Source organism: Nymphaea colorata, chromosome 11 (genome assembly GCF_008831285.2).
Source record: "Nymphaea colorata isolate Beijing-Zhang1983 chromosome 11, ASM883128v2, whole genome shotgun sequence".
In the NCBI taxonomy this organism is placed as follows: Eukaryota; Viridiplantae; Streptophyta; class Magnoliopsida; order Nymphaeales; family Nymphaeaceae; genus Nymphaea; species Nymphaea colorata.
In genome coordinates this window covers 7,036,567-7,055,510 of record NC_045148.1, presented here as the reverse complement: position 1 = coordinate 7,055,510, position 18,944 = coordinate 7,036,567, and the positions used below count along the sequence as shown (strand labels likewise).

The following is an 18,944-nucleotide window of genomic DNA, read 5'->3' as shown; positions in this document are numbered from 1 at the left end:
GGCTCAAGCAACTTCTATTCCAAGAAAACAATGAAAAATTCTCAAATTCGTTAAGGCAAATTGGGCAGCCAAATACAAGATAAAACTGTATAAGATTCAATTACACGATACTTTAGTAATGTTTGGATTCTTATAGCCCAATAGCTAGTATGTTTACCACCTAAAATTAGCATGTAGTGGCTAATTAATACATTAATGATCACAAATTAAGATTCAACTTAACTAGAAAATGGGAGACTGTGTGAACACCACCATTAAGAGAATTCACATCTGAAATTAAAAGAGCACGGTATTGACAGCAGAAATTGCTGGCTTTGAAAGTGCATGTGCACAAAAATGGCACTGATATCAGACTTTATACCTACCAAAATCCATGCAATTAGATACGGTCTCCCATCAAACCCCTTCGACCACATGCACATGCATGGGAAAAAGTATTTTGATGTTGCCATGGCATCGAAGAAGGGAATTGCAGGCAATGAAAGTTACAAGTACTTACATATGATTATGCACATGTAACGCGCTACTTTAGGAGCCATGTTGATAACTTGACATTTCTGAAATCGCTGATTGTAAACTGAAATATCTAAGAGAGAACATCAGCGATGGTAACTACATTGTGGAAAAATGATGCATATTATGCTAATAATATGACGGATATATAAAACCCGCTTTGGTCACTTACATATGATATTCAATCAGATTTCCATTTGTATACATGGTGGCACTGCAGCAAAGTCAGCAACTGTTTTAGAGTTATTTGATTGCTCGCCAATCTCGCTCCACTTTAGTTTATGCAGCTCAGTTAATAACAAGAGAAAGTTGTGCATGATTATGGAGGCGTTGTGGGTTCTTCTCCAGAAATGTGGCCCTCCATGGTGAGATGTAACAACGATGGTGATGATGCCCATAACGGCATCTGTTCTAGTTCATTAAGTCCATGTGCATGTCAATGTGAATACAAAGAGGACGGAATCTAGCTTAATTCCTTTTCCAATTGCATAAAGTATAACTCCAATATCCTAACTGTACTCAACTCCCAACGCAGCCACTATCTTAAAATTCATGATAAATTTTCTTCCCAACTACCACTTCCCGAGCCCAATCTTTTATCTTAAAAAATCAAAAAGATCCCCAGAAGATAGGGCTATCTTCAAGCCCGATAGCCTTCATAGACCTGCCAAAATCCAAACTATTCAATCCAAGAATATGGCAACACGAAAAGGAACATTAATTGGTGATGCATTTGGCTAGAGGTCTGATCCAAAACCGTGGTGCATGGACAGTAGGCAGCCAACAAGGCAAGATGACTACCAGTGACCCTTCCATGAAAGTGGAAGCCATGAGTAATGGAAGCGGGCCAGCGAGAAGGGCCTCAAAAACCAGGTGCTGAAACCAGTGGGCTAACCAACATGCGTTATTGCAGCAATAAGTTTGAGCTTGTTCTCGTAGCCCAGATGAAAAACCAAGTTGACCCTTGATTTGTTACTACACCTTGGAGTCGTAACATTTTGTTTGAATTTTCAATGTTATCTAACCATGCACTACAAGGCGCGTGCATATTTGTGTGCACATCACTGTGCGTGCAACAAGTATGCAACAAAAAAGGAAGGAGATGGAGTATTTTTAATTTTTTTTATAAAGTAGTGGGCATTTATACCCCTTTCAAAAGTTTGTTTTTGTACTTTAATGGAAGCATTTTTGTCATTGTATACCTTCGTGCACAAAAAATCGTGCATAGGGGTGTGCAGATAGCGTTATATATTCTAAATACGTCATCTATTCCAAATATGATGCTCCAAACTAGTTAATCTTAACAAATTAATGACTTATCCACTGTTCTTGCTTTGATTCAGGATAATCTTTCGCCTGCTTTAATTTTTCTTGGTTTAATTAATTTCTCAAATTCTCCGTTAGGTTAATTTTTAGTTCCATGACGTTTACATTGTTCAGAAATATGTGGAGAATAAATTAAATTGTCTAGCTAAAATTAAGTTTGAGTATAAAATGCTGCAATATGGGTAGTGATGCTGTATCTATTTAGTTCTTCACTATAACTGGCCTTCGCGTTCATCATGCTTACATGATAAAAGAAAGTTAGGGTACCGTTGCCTGCTCAATGTTAGATGAAAAATCCTTCACTGCCTAGCTAACTGTTTCAAATGATAATTCCTGTGAAAAAGGTCCAAAGGTTTATACAATTAACATTATGGAGGTTTCAAATGAACTAAATAATTTTATGGAGGTTTCAAATGAACTAAACAGTCCAAAAGTTTATACGATTAATTGTTTCAAACGAACTAAATAATTCTTGTGAAAAAATCCAAAGGTTTATACATATATATATATATATATATAAAATTAATTTTGTGGTGGAATGAACTTTGGTCTTTTGGAGTTAATCTGCCTGTGACCCAATTTCCAACTTTATATGCATTCAAGTCTCACAAGGGACAAGCACTTTTTAATCATTTCTTTCTTGTCATATATAGGACTCTAGGACCACCTCCTTCCTACTTCTCTCTCGCTTTCTTATTTCCTGTCATAAATGTACATTGATTATTTTATGCCCGGTAATTAAGTTAATATATATATATATATATATAATGTGTGTGTGTGTTGGGTTTTGGGGGGGTGGTGGGGTGGGTGCCCATATAAGTTTAACTGTTTGCACTAAATATTGATGATATATATATGTATGTGCACTAAATATTGATGAAAGATCTTTGTTGCAAAAGTTCCAGTGGGGCCAATTTTTAATTAGCTTAATTTTGTACGCTCATGCTTTTGTATTCTAGAATATTCACCCCATGCTTTTAATAATGACTGCAAAACATGAGCCCAGTGAAAATGCTTGCTGCCTCGGAAAAAGTATCTTTCTGCAATTCTTTTACAATATTGCATTTTTAAGTAAAATGGGCTGAGTTGTCGGGATATTCTACAAAGAAAAAAAGAGAAGATAATACGGTTTATTATCCATGAGGGGATAAGGTTGGTCAGGGGTAAGCCTTTGGTCAATTAGTTCACAATTACGATTACTGAATTGGCAAATCTGTGGCTCAATTCTAAAATATTCTGCTGATTGTTCGCATGCATCGACCGCACCACTTCATTGATTTATTTGCCTTAATTTTTATTTTACCGTACAAGTCATTGCATATTCGTACCTAGCTCATATGCATATTGACAGATATTGTATCTTTCTCAACCGTTGCCACGAGTACTTGAGGTATCTCTGGCAGTGATTTCCTTTATTTGGAGTAAAAAATTATGTGAGTGTTAGAAATCATGAAATGTTAAAGGAGTCGAAGAACAGAAAACTTTGCATTCTAGACCATCTTTGATGGGATGCATCTTGATATTAGATGTACTTTTTTTTTATCTTCTCCAAGTTTCTTTCCTACAACGCCAATGAAAAAGGTTCTCACTTCTCTCCTCTAATTTATCAGTGTAGAGTGCAGTGCGCCTTTTGTAGTAGATCTTCAGAACTGTGAGTAGAACAGACACCGCACCCCCAGCTGAGTCTATACCATAGCTGTGAGAACCGAAGTGGGTTATACACGCTGTGTCGTATATCAATTTTTCATGCACCATTTTAATCATGATAAAAAATGTCTATGTTTAATACAAAAAGAAACTTTTTGTGTGAACAAAAAATGAAACGGCAAAAAGAAGATTTTGGATTCGGTAACGGTAAAACTTGTAAATATGCGAAAAGACATCTTCATTTTTTTTTCTTTGATAGCGTTATCTCATATATATGTCATTATCTTGTACCTTATATATGTCATTATCTCGTACCTCAGTTGTTATCATACATATTATTTCATATTTTTACCATTGTTTCATACCATTGTCATTAACTTATACTCCTATCATTATCTCATAGCCATCATTAACTTATACTCCTATCATTATCTCATAGCCATCATTATCTCATACTTCAGTAATTATCTTATACCACTTGTTGTCATTATGTCAGATGTTACAAGTATCTAATAAAGACAGATGCTATGGGTATGAGATAATAAATGGAGTATAAGATAATAAAATGAGTATGATAATGACAACGGTATAAGATAATGGGGATGAGACGTTATAAATTAATGATAATGACAGGGCCAATGGGATAATGGGTATGAGATAATGACATGGGTGTGATAATGACATGAGTATAAGATAATGATAAAGGTATGATAATTACATAATGTACGAGATAATGTGTATGAGAGATGACAGAGGTATGAAGTAATGATAGAGGTATGAGATAACGACATGATTAAAAATATTCATTATGCACATGCAATGTGTAGGCGTTAAAGCAAGTATGCATATTGAAAGTAGGATCCACATTTGACATACGCTGGTTATCTATACAGAACGGCATACAAAGCTTGATCCCTGTGAGAACAACTGAATCCAAAATCACAATAAAGTCCTGTCCATTTGTTCTCCATTACACTGCTACGTGAAAGTGACGTGCTTTCTTTCATGTGTCATGGAAAAATCCAACTATGCAAGTGAGAGGTCAAAGCTCCCATATCCTCTCTTGTCTACGGCGACTAGAGCTACGTTGAGATTGAATAAACATATAGTTATTCCATTCAGCTCAAAAGTAGAGTTTGCGATCTTTCGCAACCCAGAAAAATAATACCTATGAAAATCAAATTCATCAGCCTGCCATCTTGACCCTACACCGTTTGGAGCAAGTGACATGCTCTCTTGTTTGGGTTCCTTTTTATATAAAACGATAGGAGTCGGCTAGCCCACCAACGATTGATTCGCTGCATGCATGGCTTTGGAACTTACATAGATAACATATCGATAATAGTGATCAATTCATCATCTTTAAATGTCCGTTCTATATTATTATCCGATACGGAGCCCGATTTGACAGAATCGGTTTATTTCAGCTCATATCGGTTCCTCTGTTTGTTTTCATCTTTTAAACAGGCGGGCATTCGACAAATACTGCTGTTAAAGGGCGATTTCATATATGATGGTCTCTCTGTAAAATAGTTCTAACTCCTGTGGCAGGCAATTGGGACTCTGGCAGCCATTGATTCACACAGTTGCTGTTGTGATCAAATTGTCTGCGTTGAAGCTGAAAGGATTTCTCCAGAATGTGATCAATTCAATTATCAGCTTGGATTTTTCAAGAACAAAGACAGGTGAGCTTTCCTCGTTCCTCTCAAAAAAATATATATAGAAAGAAAGAAAACAATTTAAGAACACTGAATAGTTATATCACAATTTCCTTTCTGCACATTGGGCAAGAACTGCGCCTTGATAGCCATCCATCGATGCAAACTCCATGGAATATATGCCGGCATTGAGGCAATCTCCTCACAGCATCCCCATCTTGGAAATCCTGATGTGAAAAGGAAAGGAGAAGACCTATTGTTAGTGATCACCAATAGTAGCAGTTAGCTTCAATTTTTAAGGCTACAGATCAATATTTATCACCGCTAGGAGTTTCTTGAGGCCCCTACCTGCAGACAGATAGCACAAGACGTTTGATGCCCGCTATCTTCTTGCGCCTGTTCATATGAAATGTCAAATACTTTCAGTTTCTGGATCGATTCGAGCAGCAGTCCTCCTGTAGCGCCAGAACTGAAGATATCGATTGACATTTCATAGCTTGATTCAAACCCTTCGACCTGTGGAGCACAAGCAGTATATGTATAAGTCTTTGCCCAGTATCCCCTTGTATGTAAATCGTATTAAAAAGTAACTTCACATTAATTAGTGGTTATATGCCATTAAATCCCGATTCCTAGAGTGCCCCAGGAATTGCAGAACCATGTTGTAGACTCTGCAGTCTGCATCTTTCAATGGGTCTGAAAACTTGGGGCACGAGATAGTCAAACACCTCCTTTGAGTTAGAGATAAATCACTTTAATCAGACATTGATTAATGAAATGGAATGAAACTAAATGAAACCAAAATCCAGTCATTAGTAGGGTTTGATGCTTTTCACCAAACCCGGACATGGTATTGTGCTAGCATTTACTCAAGCAGCAGGTATTGGCCCAAAAGGGCTGGAGGATTTCTGTGTGCAGTAGACAGTTTTCTTCTTTTGATGCTAATGAGGATGACGATGGTAGCGTGGTAGTGACTTGTTAATCTATGGTGGTGTCATGCGGACATATTAACTACATAATTAATGCTACTGCGTCGGTCTTCTTTGACGGCCATGGTGATATTAGAGGTTACCTGTTGCTCATATGCATCAACGACGGCTGGAATGACCCATTCCCTGAAAACTTTCCCATTTACCATGCTCACCAAAACTGCCTCCTGCACTATCATCAACATTCAGTGGTCATTAGCATGACCAATCCTATCATACTGTGTTTGTCTGTTTTGGTTAGAGAAGAAGCTCACCAGGCAAAGTGTTTGGCCATGGACAACTGATTCAAAAATATCCATTGAAAGGACAGCACCACCGAATGCGCCGATGCCGGCTCCACGGAAGACTCCCGTTTCCTTCGTTTGGCCGGCGACGGCCCCCATTACCATCCCGATAACTGCGCCGACTGCACGTAAACAAAAAGATTCAAAAGCATTCAAGTGAATCAGCACCGCGTGTTTATCAATACTTGAAAAAATATTATGGAGTTTTTGATGCAAAATGAACCTTTGGCCATATGTTCAGTGTTTGGATATACATATATAAATGAAAACCGTATGCAAAATTAAAGATTTGACGTGGGGAGGCTTTCTTGTGTCACTTTCTCAAAATAACCAAAAATGGGATGCACAGAATCCCAATTTGTCAGTTCGTGACCGACCGGATGCGCGTACCAATCAAATGATTTAATGAAGTAAGCAAACATAATATGGTCAATGCCTTAAATTGGATTACTTATAGACATGCATTGATATGAAAGCCATTTTTACTGTCAATAAATGCTTAAATTAATTCATCAAAACCACCACTGTTGCTGAACTGTATCCTAATATGAGACTTGGTCTGAATGGGTATATTAAAATGATCGATTAAGGACACGGCAACCCCGCTGTCGGGCACCTATGGGGTCGTTTGGCCAATGGAACGGTACCACACCATTCGATGAACCTGCCCCAAATAAATCGGGGAAGGTTCACGAAGCCTCAATCTCGGCACCAATAATACAAGGAAGAAGACAGCTGTGGAAGAAAAAAAAAATGTAATATAAAAAAGTTGGTCATTCAATTTATCAAAGAAAAGTCCAGAAATGATTAGGACGTACGGGCTGATTCTATGCAGATCTTCTAATTTGTAAAATCGATTCACTTATGTGGATGCAACATTAACAGCATTGGGTCCCATGAAGGAGATTTGCTGCCTTGCTGAAGGCTCGTGCATGTGATTGGAGTTAAGAGATCCCCAATTGGCATTGATGTTGACTCATGGAATGGAAAGGAATTTCACCTTTTTAGCTTTCCTTCTTTTCTTTTTTTGCTTTCTGAAATGGAACTGTGTGTTACACAAGCACAAATAGTGGTTATCCTTAGTTTTTAAGACTTTATTCATACAAAAAAGAGTGTCAACCAGTAGGTCCCATGCATGCAGACGTTTCCAACACTGAGCAGGACCAACTCGACGGGAAATATGGACCACATATAAGCCTTTTCCAAGATGGGGGTCCAAGCAGAAGAGATATTTTCTCTTTCTTTTGTTAGGAAAAGTGGTGCAGGTCTAATGAATTGAAGCCCAAGTGGTGGAATGTTGCTGGCTTCCGTTCATGGGCTGCTGAAGGGTTTTAGGTGTCTGGGAAATACAATGAGGCATGATAAACATACTGCACCTTCTAGCTAGGTCGGCAGTCCAACACTCCCAAGAACTTCACAGCAACTTAATCTGAGTTGTTAACTCAATCTGAGATGATACCCTTGTTCTCTGTGCAACAGTCACGTGCACGATAAGCAGGTTGCACCTAAAATAAATGGAACAACCAACTTTCCTTTCTTTAGGTATTAACTTTCGGTTAACTCCCAACTTTCCTTTAGGTTCAATGGTCAAACCTCAATGTCTCCCTCCCCTTATATTGAAAAGCAACTTCTTATATATGGCTTAGCGAAGCTCCAGCTCAACCTTGGCTCAAGCTTAGCTGAGCCAAGTTCGAGCTCTCCAAGCTTGAGCCAAGCTGAGCTCAAGTTAGCTAACTCCATCTCGACCCAAGCTCGAGTCAGTTTAAGGTATGTCTTAGGCTGCTCGAGCAAAGTATGAGCCGCCTCAGCTTGGCTTGAACTTGGCTCATGAACAGCCTTAAGAATAGGACTGTTAAAAGATTTGAACTAAAGACATGGCTGTAATAAGTTACCCAGCCATAATTCGGACTAAGGATGTTGCTACAATGCGCCACCCAACCCGACCATCATCGGTCAGAGAGAGAAAGAGCATAAACTTTGTGAAGAAAATTAATGCAATATACGGCATGAAAATGGTAGGATTTTTCCTGTGTTCTTGTTTAGAGAACTTGCTTAGAGAGAGAGAGAGAAAAAGAGAGAGAGAGAGAGAGAGAGAGAGAGAACCTAGAGCAACAAGGCAAGTCGCCGTCGTCAAGCAGATAGCCTTGAAAACCTCCAAGAATCGGCTGAAGTACGCCATCTGATTCCTCAACATTGCGTATATATATATCTATATATAAAAAAAACGTCCGCCTGCACAAGTGCTCTAATATATTCTGCTTCTGAGGAGCGAATGATATTAAGAAGAAAGCCTTCTTTGACTATAACAACAACGTAAAGGGAGGAGAGTGGCAGAGAGTGCTCAAATGGCCTAAAAGGCGTTCTTTGATGGACTGCCTGTCCTCCCCCTTTGGTATTTATAGCCCTTGAGAATCACACTATCTCGACGCCCGGAGAAGAAAGCGTATTGAATGTCAGTACGCTTTTGTAGCCAAGTTGATGATAATGGAAACTGAACATGCATGTGGAGGGAGAGCAAGATCCTTCATATTTAATTCACTTACATAAAAGAGAAAGAAAATACACTTGCCCAGCAATAACTAGCTTTCAGACCATCAAAGCAATGATCGGATCGGACAAAGGCAGCCACAATTCCAGACTTTTTTCATCTACATCTTTGTTACTTCGCTTATCTCTTTCTTGACTAAACATTAATTTCATCCCTTCAGTGGCCGCTCTCCAACCTGTCACCACCGTTGTCGCTATATCATATTAAAGAACTGATAAGGTTTTGGTTTAAGGGCAATGAATTCAGAAGGTTTCAGAATGTTGCAGGTCGACTTACAGTAGTCACGGTGATCGATCCCCAGATCACATGATCCGCCAAATTATATTCCCAAGCAAATCTATAATCTCCATCGTCCGTTTCCTTGATGAATGGTCCCCATTGTGACTATTCATGTTTTAATTTTCCCTTTTCTTGTTCGTATTCATGACAATACTAGCACCATTACATGAAACACATAAAGAAATGGCAAAAAAATTCTTTTTCAGTGAGGAGCAAGATAATCTTCTAATCTGAGTGAAGGCCGAAGTCTCTCCCTTCCCTGTTTGTTCCCCATGATCTTTTATGCAAATATACAAGGTAGGGAAAAAATGGTGGTGGGATATTTTGAAAATTTTTCATAAAAAAATGTAAGTTTAATGTACGTTTAAGACTTTTAACTTTTTTATAACTTTTTTTATGTTCTTGAAAAGCTTCACTTTTTAACTGAAAGGTTATTTTGGTTATTACACACTCCTCTGCATTGTGCACGTAACCCGTTTTGTGGACTAACGGACCATCTAAAATATATTAGAGATAGTTAGGAAGATGATTTCCCTGACCATCTAAATGCCCCAAACTTTCACACATACGGTCAAATACATGGCATTGAAGGGTGTATGTGCGTGTGTGTGTGTGATGGTTGGTTTACGAGAGCACCGGAATAGCCTGAAGATTTTAGCTCCTCTATAAACTGATTTAAAAAATATATATATTTATCTTATATAGAAATTTTGAAAAATTATATTTAGGTCCCTATCAAAAATTTGAAACTATAATTCGATCTTCTCATGAAAAACCCTTGGCTCCGCCGCTAGTTCTTATCCTGATGCCGTAAGCTGCTGGCCGCTGTAAACCTTGTCAATGTACTTCCATCGATTCTTCGGGCCGGAATGGCTGCCATTGATTTTAAACATCTTTGTCAGAAGCCAAGATCAATGCACGACGTTAATGGCAGCGTTACTTCATTTTCCACATTGTGGAACTCATCGCATCTTCCCGACCCATTCATTGAGATTCACTCTGCAATATATGGGAAGGAACAGTACTGCTGTAATTGAGCAGAAAGATTTACCTTGTACTATCTTCGGTTCGTGACTTTATGCATTTAACGGCATCCACTGGCAAAGAAAGGACCAACTTGGTTCATGTGTCTCACTTTATGATGCAGACATTTTTGTCATTTACTGTTAGCTTGCACCACTCTGATCTGCCAGTTGCACAAATTTTAGCTGTGGGGCTGAATGTTGCCTCCCCACGCCAGAAACATGCATTGAACATAACCTGCATCAGAGATCGGCAAAATATATAATAATTTTATGTTGCTATAGATTATAAGCAACTTTACAAATGATAGAAAAATAGTTCTTCAAATCTAACTGAATAAGATCTTTTCGTCTTCTAGTTCCCAAAAAATGTTTGGGAACTTCCCCACCTACTCTATCCCCAAATCTGCTCCAAATTTCCACATGATTCATATCCCATGTTTATGGCGATTGGATGGAGAGGAAGAGGTCGTTTCATTTAGTCCAAGATAAGGGATCTGTGAACAGCAAGGGAGAAGCCTGGCAACGTGCCCACCGGTCACTTGTGTAATTGAACGACAAAAATTAAGAAGTGGGGAGATGGGTAGGAGAAGATCACTAAAACCGGGTGCTGCAACCAGTGGGCTAGCAACCTAATCTTGTTCGAGTTGGGTTTCTGACTTTTCGACAGGCCGGACTATGTCTTCTCTCGAAATATCTAATAATATCTACCAGTGAAAAACGTTAGACGGATTGGGTGCAGGGTAATTGCATAAAAAGTCGAAAATTGTTGTGATATGCAACGGATTGATTAGGCAGCCATACATATATGGATATGAATTCAAAATTAAATGTTAATAAACAAAGATATATACTATATCTGAATCTAAATCTTTAGTTTTGCATCTGAATTTGATTTAAATTCAATTGGAACTGTATTAGTATATGTTAAGAACCGATTACAGCATGTATGGATATCATATACGATATTTATTTAAAACTAAATTTTTTAGCATCTAAGTCTGATCGAATATTTATTTAAATTTGAATCCAAAATTAAATCTGATCCTATCATTTCTTAAATCTGAATGCAATCCGATTTTTTTATTGGATGTCAATTTTTTATTTAATATCTGATTTTTTCGAGAACCAGTTAGGTCGAATATATGTCAAATCCAAATCTCATTTATTGACTTCCCCATTCTTTACCGAACAATTTTTTACTCATATACGTCTTCAAACTTTCCACCCATAGAAAAATGATGTTGACGGTTTCTATATCGCTTGGATAAATGGTCCCAATCGTAATTGAAGTAGCTGGATCTGATAAAATAAAAGTCATACGTGAAGACATGATATATATATATAAATATAATCATCCAACCAGTTCTACTCGATGCATTATATTGAGTGTATGTGATTGAACACACAGCTCAATGCAATGGGCATCTGCTCTAAGAGTCTAAAGGATTTTGCCATCCAATCCTGAATGGAGAAATCCACAAATATATATAAGGTTGCTAAAACCATAGTAAAATGTGCATTTGGAGTTGTTTGACCATGGTTTTAAGCAGTAGAATACATTTTTTGCAATGGTTTTTTGTTACAAGAATTAAAAAATAACCATCCAACAATCAAAGTAGCCGGTTGATTGCAATTTTTGCTATATATATATATATATAAATATGGATCTCCCCATGCAAGCTTGAATGAAGAGTATCTTTTGAAAATATCACAACATATTATCTGATGCAATGCATCGAGCAGGTGTATCTAATCAAACCTGTGCAATATATCAAGTGACCGTGACTGGACTAAGCTTAAAATGATTGGAGGGTTATTGCTTAAATTTAAAAATATGTCAATTAAAATAGCACAAATTGTCGCTAAAGCCACCACAAACCATTGTTGTAGTATATAAACCATCACTAACATTAATGTGTTTAGCGGTAAATTTTAAGTTATAGTCATCCAGCAACATCTAGTATCTCATGGGATTGAATCAAGTTATATATATGTGTGTGCGCGCGTGCACAGCACCCGGTCATCGTAGTTTATACCTTTTTGAAAAGCCAAAGTGACTCCTATGTATGCAATCTAGGATCTGCCATACTGGGAGAAGGAGCCAGTTTGGGGCGGAGTTGCCCACTTAAACAAAGAAAACATCTTTGCTGTGGTCAACACTTGAAATCTACTGTAAGTTTTTACTCGACCAAAATATTATCCCTTTTAACCATTAGGTCGTGTTTGGGAGATGCGGGGCGAGGTGCCATGATCAGATATCGCATCTGTGATGCCCGGTCGTGCGTGAACGTTAAATGTGCATCGAACGATCGATCCTTTTCTTTAATGCGACAACAATAAGCAAAAAATTTAAATGCTCACATGCATGAATGGCTTGTCCATGGAAGGAATTGATTTCAATATCGCAATTCGAAGCCTGGCATGCGTTTGATATTGAAAGAAGATGACGTTCATGATTAGGACAATTCTAAAGTAGCATTAATGAGGGCGTGAATATCGTAGCTGCTAAGATCATGGGCAAGAATGGTAAAGCATGTAACAATTGCCAAATCGTGCGAGAGTTATCAAATGAGAGCTACCATGCATCAACTCCTTTTGTTTAATAGTATTCATTGGAAACGGATGTAAAATTCCTTATAAATATAAGGGACTTAGGTGCTAGGAATTTTAAGGCGGAGATGTGGCCTTTCATAGTCAAGAATTACGTTAACTTGCTTTCTTCTGTTTTAGGGGCCGTTCTCTTTTTACGGCACGTTTGATGCATTGGAAATATGTCGTTCTCTTTTAGGGGTCGTTTGATACATTGAAAATATGAGTTGAAAAGAAGTTTACATAAACTTATTTTAGGAATTAAAGAAACGGAAAAAAAATCTAGATTTCTAAAACCTCTTTATGTTTGTTGTACTTAGGTTTATGTTTCAGAAAATAAATCTCTCGGTTTGTTAAGAATGATAGAAGAAAAGACAAAATAGTTAGATTAATCATAGCTTGAGAATCCAACAGTAACCCTTTTCATCCTGAAATTTTTTTCCACCCCTTGATATGGAAAGAAATTTCAGAAAAAAACTTTTTGAAAACCAACCCAACGTTCACTTTTTTCATCCCAAGTTTGATGGGTAAAAAAAATTTTCAAAAATTTGAATGTTATTTACATGACTACAGGAAATATCATGCCCATCAAACGGGCCCTTGGTATCATTTTCATGTCCAAAGATGTTTTTCAATGAGTCAAGCTAACTTGAGTTCGAGTTAAGAAATGAAATCGACAACATAAACGAGTCAAGCTTGAGTTAAGTGGGCTCAGCTTGGTTAAACTTGGTCAAGCTCGAAAAAGAAAATATATAAAATATTGCCCATAAAGTTATTAGAAAATAAGGTTGCTTAAATGTGTCTACACGTGATTGGTAGGTGGGAGGTTCTATGTTCAATCTACATGTTGCCTTTTCCTTAAAAATAATTTTTAAATGAAATGCTTGGCTCTGCTTAAGCCAATCTTCTGCTGGAGCTTAAACGAGCTGAATCGAGCGCAGTTCGAGTTTTAAGAGATCGAGTTGAGTTCGAGTTTCTTTCAAGACACTCGAACTGAGTTCAAGCTGGCTCAGTTTGGCTGGTGGACATGCCTATTCATAACCTATTACAGTCCAAAGGATAAGAGTGCATTGAAACATGAGAGGGACCACCTCAGAATTTGAAGTCAAGTCCTTTAATAAGGTGGAATGCATTGCTGCCCAGTGTACTATAATACCTTGGGGTAAGAAGTAGATTAACTTGCTTTCTTCTAGTGAAGCTGGTTATATATTTCATGTCATGTATGGTTTTTTGGTGCACCATTTTAACCATGACAAAAAATACCAATGATTAATACCAACAGAAAATTTTGTAGGGACAAAAAATAAACCATAAAAAAAAATTAGGGATTTGATAAAGATAAAATTTGTTGGTTCATATATGCATATCATTATAACTAATATACTGTTATGGGCGGCAAAAAAGCATCTTGGTTCTTTTTCACGCTCATACCATTATCTCATATATAGGTCAGTATCTCATACTTCTTTCATTATCTCATACTCCTATCATTTGATGGGACATGAGATAATGGATATGAGATAATAAGTAGAATATGATAATGACAGCGAGTATGAGATAATGTGTATGAGATGCGACAGGGGTACGAAGTAATGACAGCGGTACGAGATAATGATAGAGGTATGATAATAACGACATGATTAAAAGTATTTATTGTGCACATGCAATGTTTGGGTATTAAAGTAAATATGCATATTGGTAGTATGGTCTACATTCGGTGTATGCTGGTTACGTGCACGAAGCGGCCTACAGAACTTGATCTCTTCTTCTGGCTTTCTTTTGCTTTAGTATGATTTTATGTTTTTCAACAGATATAATGGATGGACCCAAACTCGCATACTTGAAGGCTTTGTTTTACGTCAACGATGAAAATATGGTAAGATAGTACCTAGTAGTATAACAGATGCAAAATTGGAGCATGTCCATAAAACATTATGTTACTTTCATTAGCTACAGGACATCGTACTATCCGATCATGGACCATTAACACTATAATTACCCTTCCTCCACCTACATTTCCCAATGTTGAGGAACATGTGATCGTTGTACTAATTGGACCTTAATTTGAGCTTGCTTTTTGTCGCCAGTGACCGAGTTCAGACACTGTAGCTAGCTTTAGTTTCATTCCTCAGAAGGCTAATAATTCATAATAAGTATTTAAACGTTTAATTTGGTTAATTTTTGCAAAGCTTCCTATTATAAAACGTACCCTGAAAAGAGAATACAAATTCTAAAACTTGTTGATCTCTAGATGTGAAACTGACTGGCTAATTACCCAATTTCCCAAAAAGTAATGTTTTGCAATTGACAATTTTCCAGAAAAAATGCTCGACACGAAAGAAAATTCCAGAAACTTGAAGCACTTATCGGGTTCAAAATAAATAGTTGGCCTCTAAAATAAAATTTCTTGCCAAAATAGAAAAGGCAGATCAGATGAATGCAAGGGCTGTCAAATGAAGTTCGGATCTATCTTTTCTGACAGAGCCTATCTCAGCCACGGAAAGCGACTCCTGCTAACTAATATTGTTTTTTGTGAAGTAATTCCACACTTCTTTAATTTCTAGACATCGATTGCATTATTTCTCTTTCACGTCCGTCACGTGGCTCTAGAATGCTCTTTCATGAAACAGCTATCGTCAGCATCACCGGCACCTTCACGAAACGCCACGTTTCAGATCATGATCCTCCAACTCAAGGCGCTTCCTGCTCCATGCACTTGCAGAAGTGTTCTGAGTAGTTCTACCAACACCTTCAATTCGTGAATGGCGGTTTCTCATCTTAAAAAAATGTATATTTGCAGTGATAACTCTGCAGCATGAATAAATGATATAAAGAGATCGGTTGCGGCTTGCCTTGCGTGTGTATTTGTGATGATCTTTATCCTAGATTTTGCGGCGGCCTGCCACTCATAAATTATACATGTGAACGACAGACAGATTTAGATAGCCCTTTTCGCTCCGGACGAACGCATATGCGTTGAACAACAACTGCTCAATTTCCTTCACCTTATAACTAAAGGGTCGATCGAGAAATGTTCAAGAATTTTACACCTGAAAGTGCATGTGTTTGGTTAGCTTAATCCAGGCTCAATCCGGACCATAGTCCATTTTCACATGGTGTGCATTCAACAAAAATGAGCAGCAAAGCAGGAATTAGAAGTGGGAGGGGTATGAGACGTTCATAACTTGCGATAGCACGTGTATGATGGGTACTGTCTGTCCATTAATGTGCGTCTCTCTTCCTATGCGTCTATGTATGCAGATATTTCTGTATATTTGTATTATGTGTGCGTGTTTATAACTGAGTGTGTGTCGGTATTCTTTTGTAGTATTGCAAAGTAGATATGACGTTTAAAGGATCAAAGTAAATCCATAGAAAGCATTTTCCCTTTCATTTCATAGTAGCATTTTGTTTTGTCAATGGTGATTTTGCCTTTTAGAAAAAGGGCAACCCTTTTAGTTTTTCATTTTGTCTTTATAGGAAGCTGGTGGGCTTGTGAAAACTCCATAATCAGTTAGATTATCATGAACATTATTTCTGTTGACTGCAAATGATGGCAGATGTTACTCTGGAGATGAAAGAACAACCATAAATTCATGAATGTCCCAAAACTGGCCCGAACCCTGCAACAAGGGGAAGGGGAAAGTGCCTTCGACTTCTTTGGGATATCTTTTTCCTTCTTCGCCCCACCCTACGGTCTAAGTCACAAGAACGCTGCAAAAATACTGCCCCACCCATGTCGACACAAATCGGGTGAGGGTGCGGCTCGGATTCACACCCAACACGAGTCAACAAGGGTCGGGTGCGGTCAGCTGCATCCCATCATTTTCGTCCATTTTGGACACGCACCCAATTCGTGTTTGACTCGAGTCGGGTGCGGGCAAACCACGTCAAGACTATTTTCATCCTTGTTTGATTTTTTTTATTTAAAATTTTTTTAACGTTAAAAAGAGGATTTAGCATTTTTTTTCCATTTCTATGTTTTGTCCTTGTTGTTTTTTGTTTTTTGTTTACCTGTTTAATGTTTGCACTTTGTAAGCATGTTAATGCTTAATATGTTACATTCATATGACAGATACACAATACTTATAACTTATATAAGTATATAATATATACTATTCATATATAATTTATCCATAAAATGTGTAGTGTAGAGTGTATACTCTAAATTTCTTAATTTTTATGTGTGTGTGTATTATAATAAATTAATCATAATAAATAAATATTTTTGCACCACCATCGCACTTAAATTTTTGGAGATGCGCCGCTCTGGGACCCGCACCTGCACCCGCACCCCGTACCTATGTGACATAGCTAGTGGTTTCCTTTCTCCTCGTTATTGAGTTCAGTTCTCATCAAGTTAGCTTTGGTTTTAATGAATTCTCAAAAACTTGTTTGTGTGTTTGAATGATACATCTAAAATTCAGATTATTCATGAATGACCCAAAATGAGGGTGGTTTCGGTTTTTCATTTTGAAATTACAATGTCTTCAAAAATTGGTTTTTCTCAAACCCAATTTTTATGCCACCAAAGCACTCTAAAAAATCTATTCTAAATGCAAAACTAAAATAGTATTTTGGAGTATAATCCAAACAACCCCCTTAGGTTTTCATTTCCTATTGAAAACTTTGGTGACCAAGTTTCATTGCACAAATTAGTAGACCTATTTAAACATTTTGCACATTGAATTCATGAATGATATCTTTCAAAATTTGCAGCTAGCTAACAAAATCATAATTGCCCTTGGCATAGTTGAGAAACAAAGTCACCTATTTTCTAAACCATTTCTAGCTTTGTCCAGATCAAATAGGGGACCAGATGATCCAGGTCATTTCTCATGGTTCTCTATCTAATTGGCTAGGGAGACACTAAAGGCACCTTCGGTCTCAAGCCAAGATCCACTCACTTATCAAAACAAACAGTGCAGACATACAGAATCGTTCATGAAGCTCATGTTTTGTCATATGTATGCCACTGAAAATTCCCTCTTACATGTCCTAGTAATGTCATCAAGGACTTGTATTTTACTCATGAGCAGGCTACTAATGTACTCGAGCAATTGAATTTTCTTAAGCAACTATGCGAAGAACAGTCATAGGATTCCTTTTACAATGATCAATTGGTTGACAGAGACATCCATTGGGTTCCTTTTACGATCAGGTCAATTGGCTTCGTTTTACAATCATATCACTTGGTCAACCGCATGGAGTTTCCAAAAATACTGGGATTTCTAAGCATACTGGATAGCAAGATCTTTACTATAAAGTTCGGATAAATGACCGAACTTTTCACTTTTCTCTGCTTTTTCTCTCTCTCAATTTTTCTTCCAGGAAGATGACAGACAGACAATCAAGCATCGAAAATGCAAAAAAGTTCTACTACCTAGGGAACTATAAACTTCTACAAATACCAAATCTCAGCCCCAACAGACTTAGCTGTGAAATTTGCAAAAGAGATCAGATGAGATAGCTTCCATGGATACAAATGGAACTTGAATCCGTTATCAATATCTGGATATTTCAAAAGCTTGTTTTGCTGAAAAGTGAAAAGTTAAAAGAGAACAAGGATAACTTTTGTGTTTCTTGAAGAATGAAGAGAATAGTGGAGTTGTCAGCAAGATTACATGGCTTAAGGGTCTCAACCGTCTCCCTGTATCCAGATTACAGAACTTCCATATTGAGAGCTTTCTTCGGGACAGTTTGGACGGTCGGATTAAGTCAGCTAGGCCAAGTTTGAGACCAGTAGTCACATGGACAAAAACATAGGTTGTCCAGCAGTTCACACTTCACAGATTCGAAAACCTGATTTTTGCATCAGAAAATGCTTATATCTAGAACATGATACAATTGACTCAGAAGTAAGTTTATAGCAAAAATGCACTTGTTCTTTAGATTATGACAATTATGCAGGGTATGATAGTTGAAATTTTGTATGTTTCTGAGTTTTTGTGTGTTCTGAAATATAGAAAAAATTTTAACGTATGTTCTTCTGTCATGTCTGAATTAGCTTGGTGCTTCCGCAGGTATTGCTGGAGCTTGAACGAGCGAATCTTGAACATCTGATTAGTTTTGTCAGCGTGCCTGAT

The 18,944-nt window shown here is 37.5% G+C and overlaps 1 protein-coding gene across 1 annotated transcript; it reads right to left on the bottom strand.

Annotated features, from left to right (window-relative positions):
• Window positions 1-5,113: 5,113 nt before the first annotated feature.
• LOC116264732 (NEP1-interacting protein 1-like) lies at window positions 5,114-8,772 on the bottom strand. The gene is made up of 5 exons (XM_031645094.2): window positions 8,521-8,772; window positions 6,388-6,539; window positions 6,217-6,300; window positions 5,493-5,660; window positions 5,114-5,371 (listed from the first exon to the last, which is right to left on the bottom strand). The coding sequence occupies exons 1-5, from the start codon at window positions 8,609-8,611 to the stop codon at window positions 5,243-5,245; spliced, it is 624 nt and encodes a 207-aa protein (XP_031500954.1). The 5' UTR covers window positions 8,612-8,772; the 3' UTR covers window positions 5,114-5,242.
• Window positions 8,773-18,944: the final 10,172 nt, after the last annotated feature.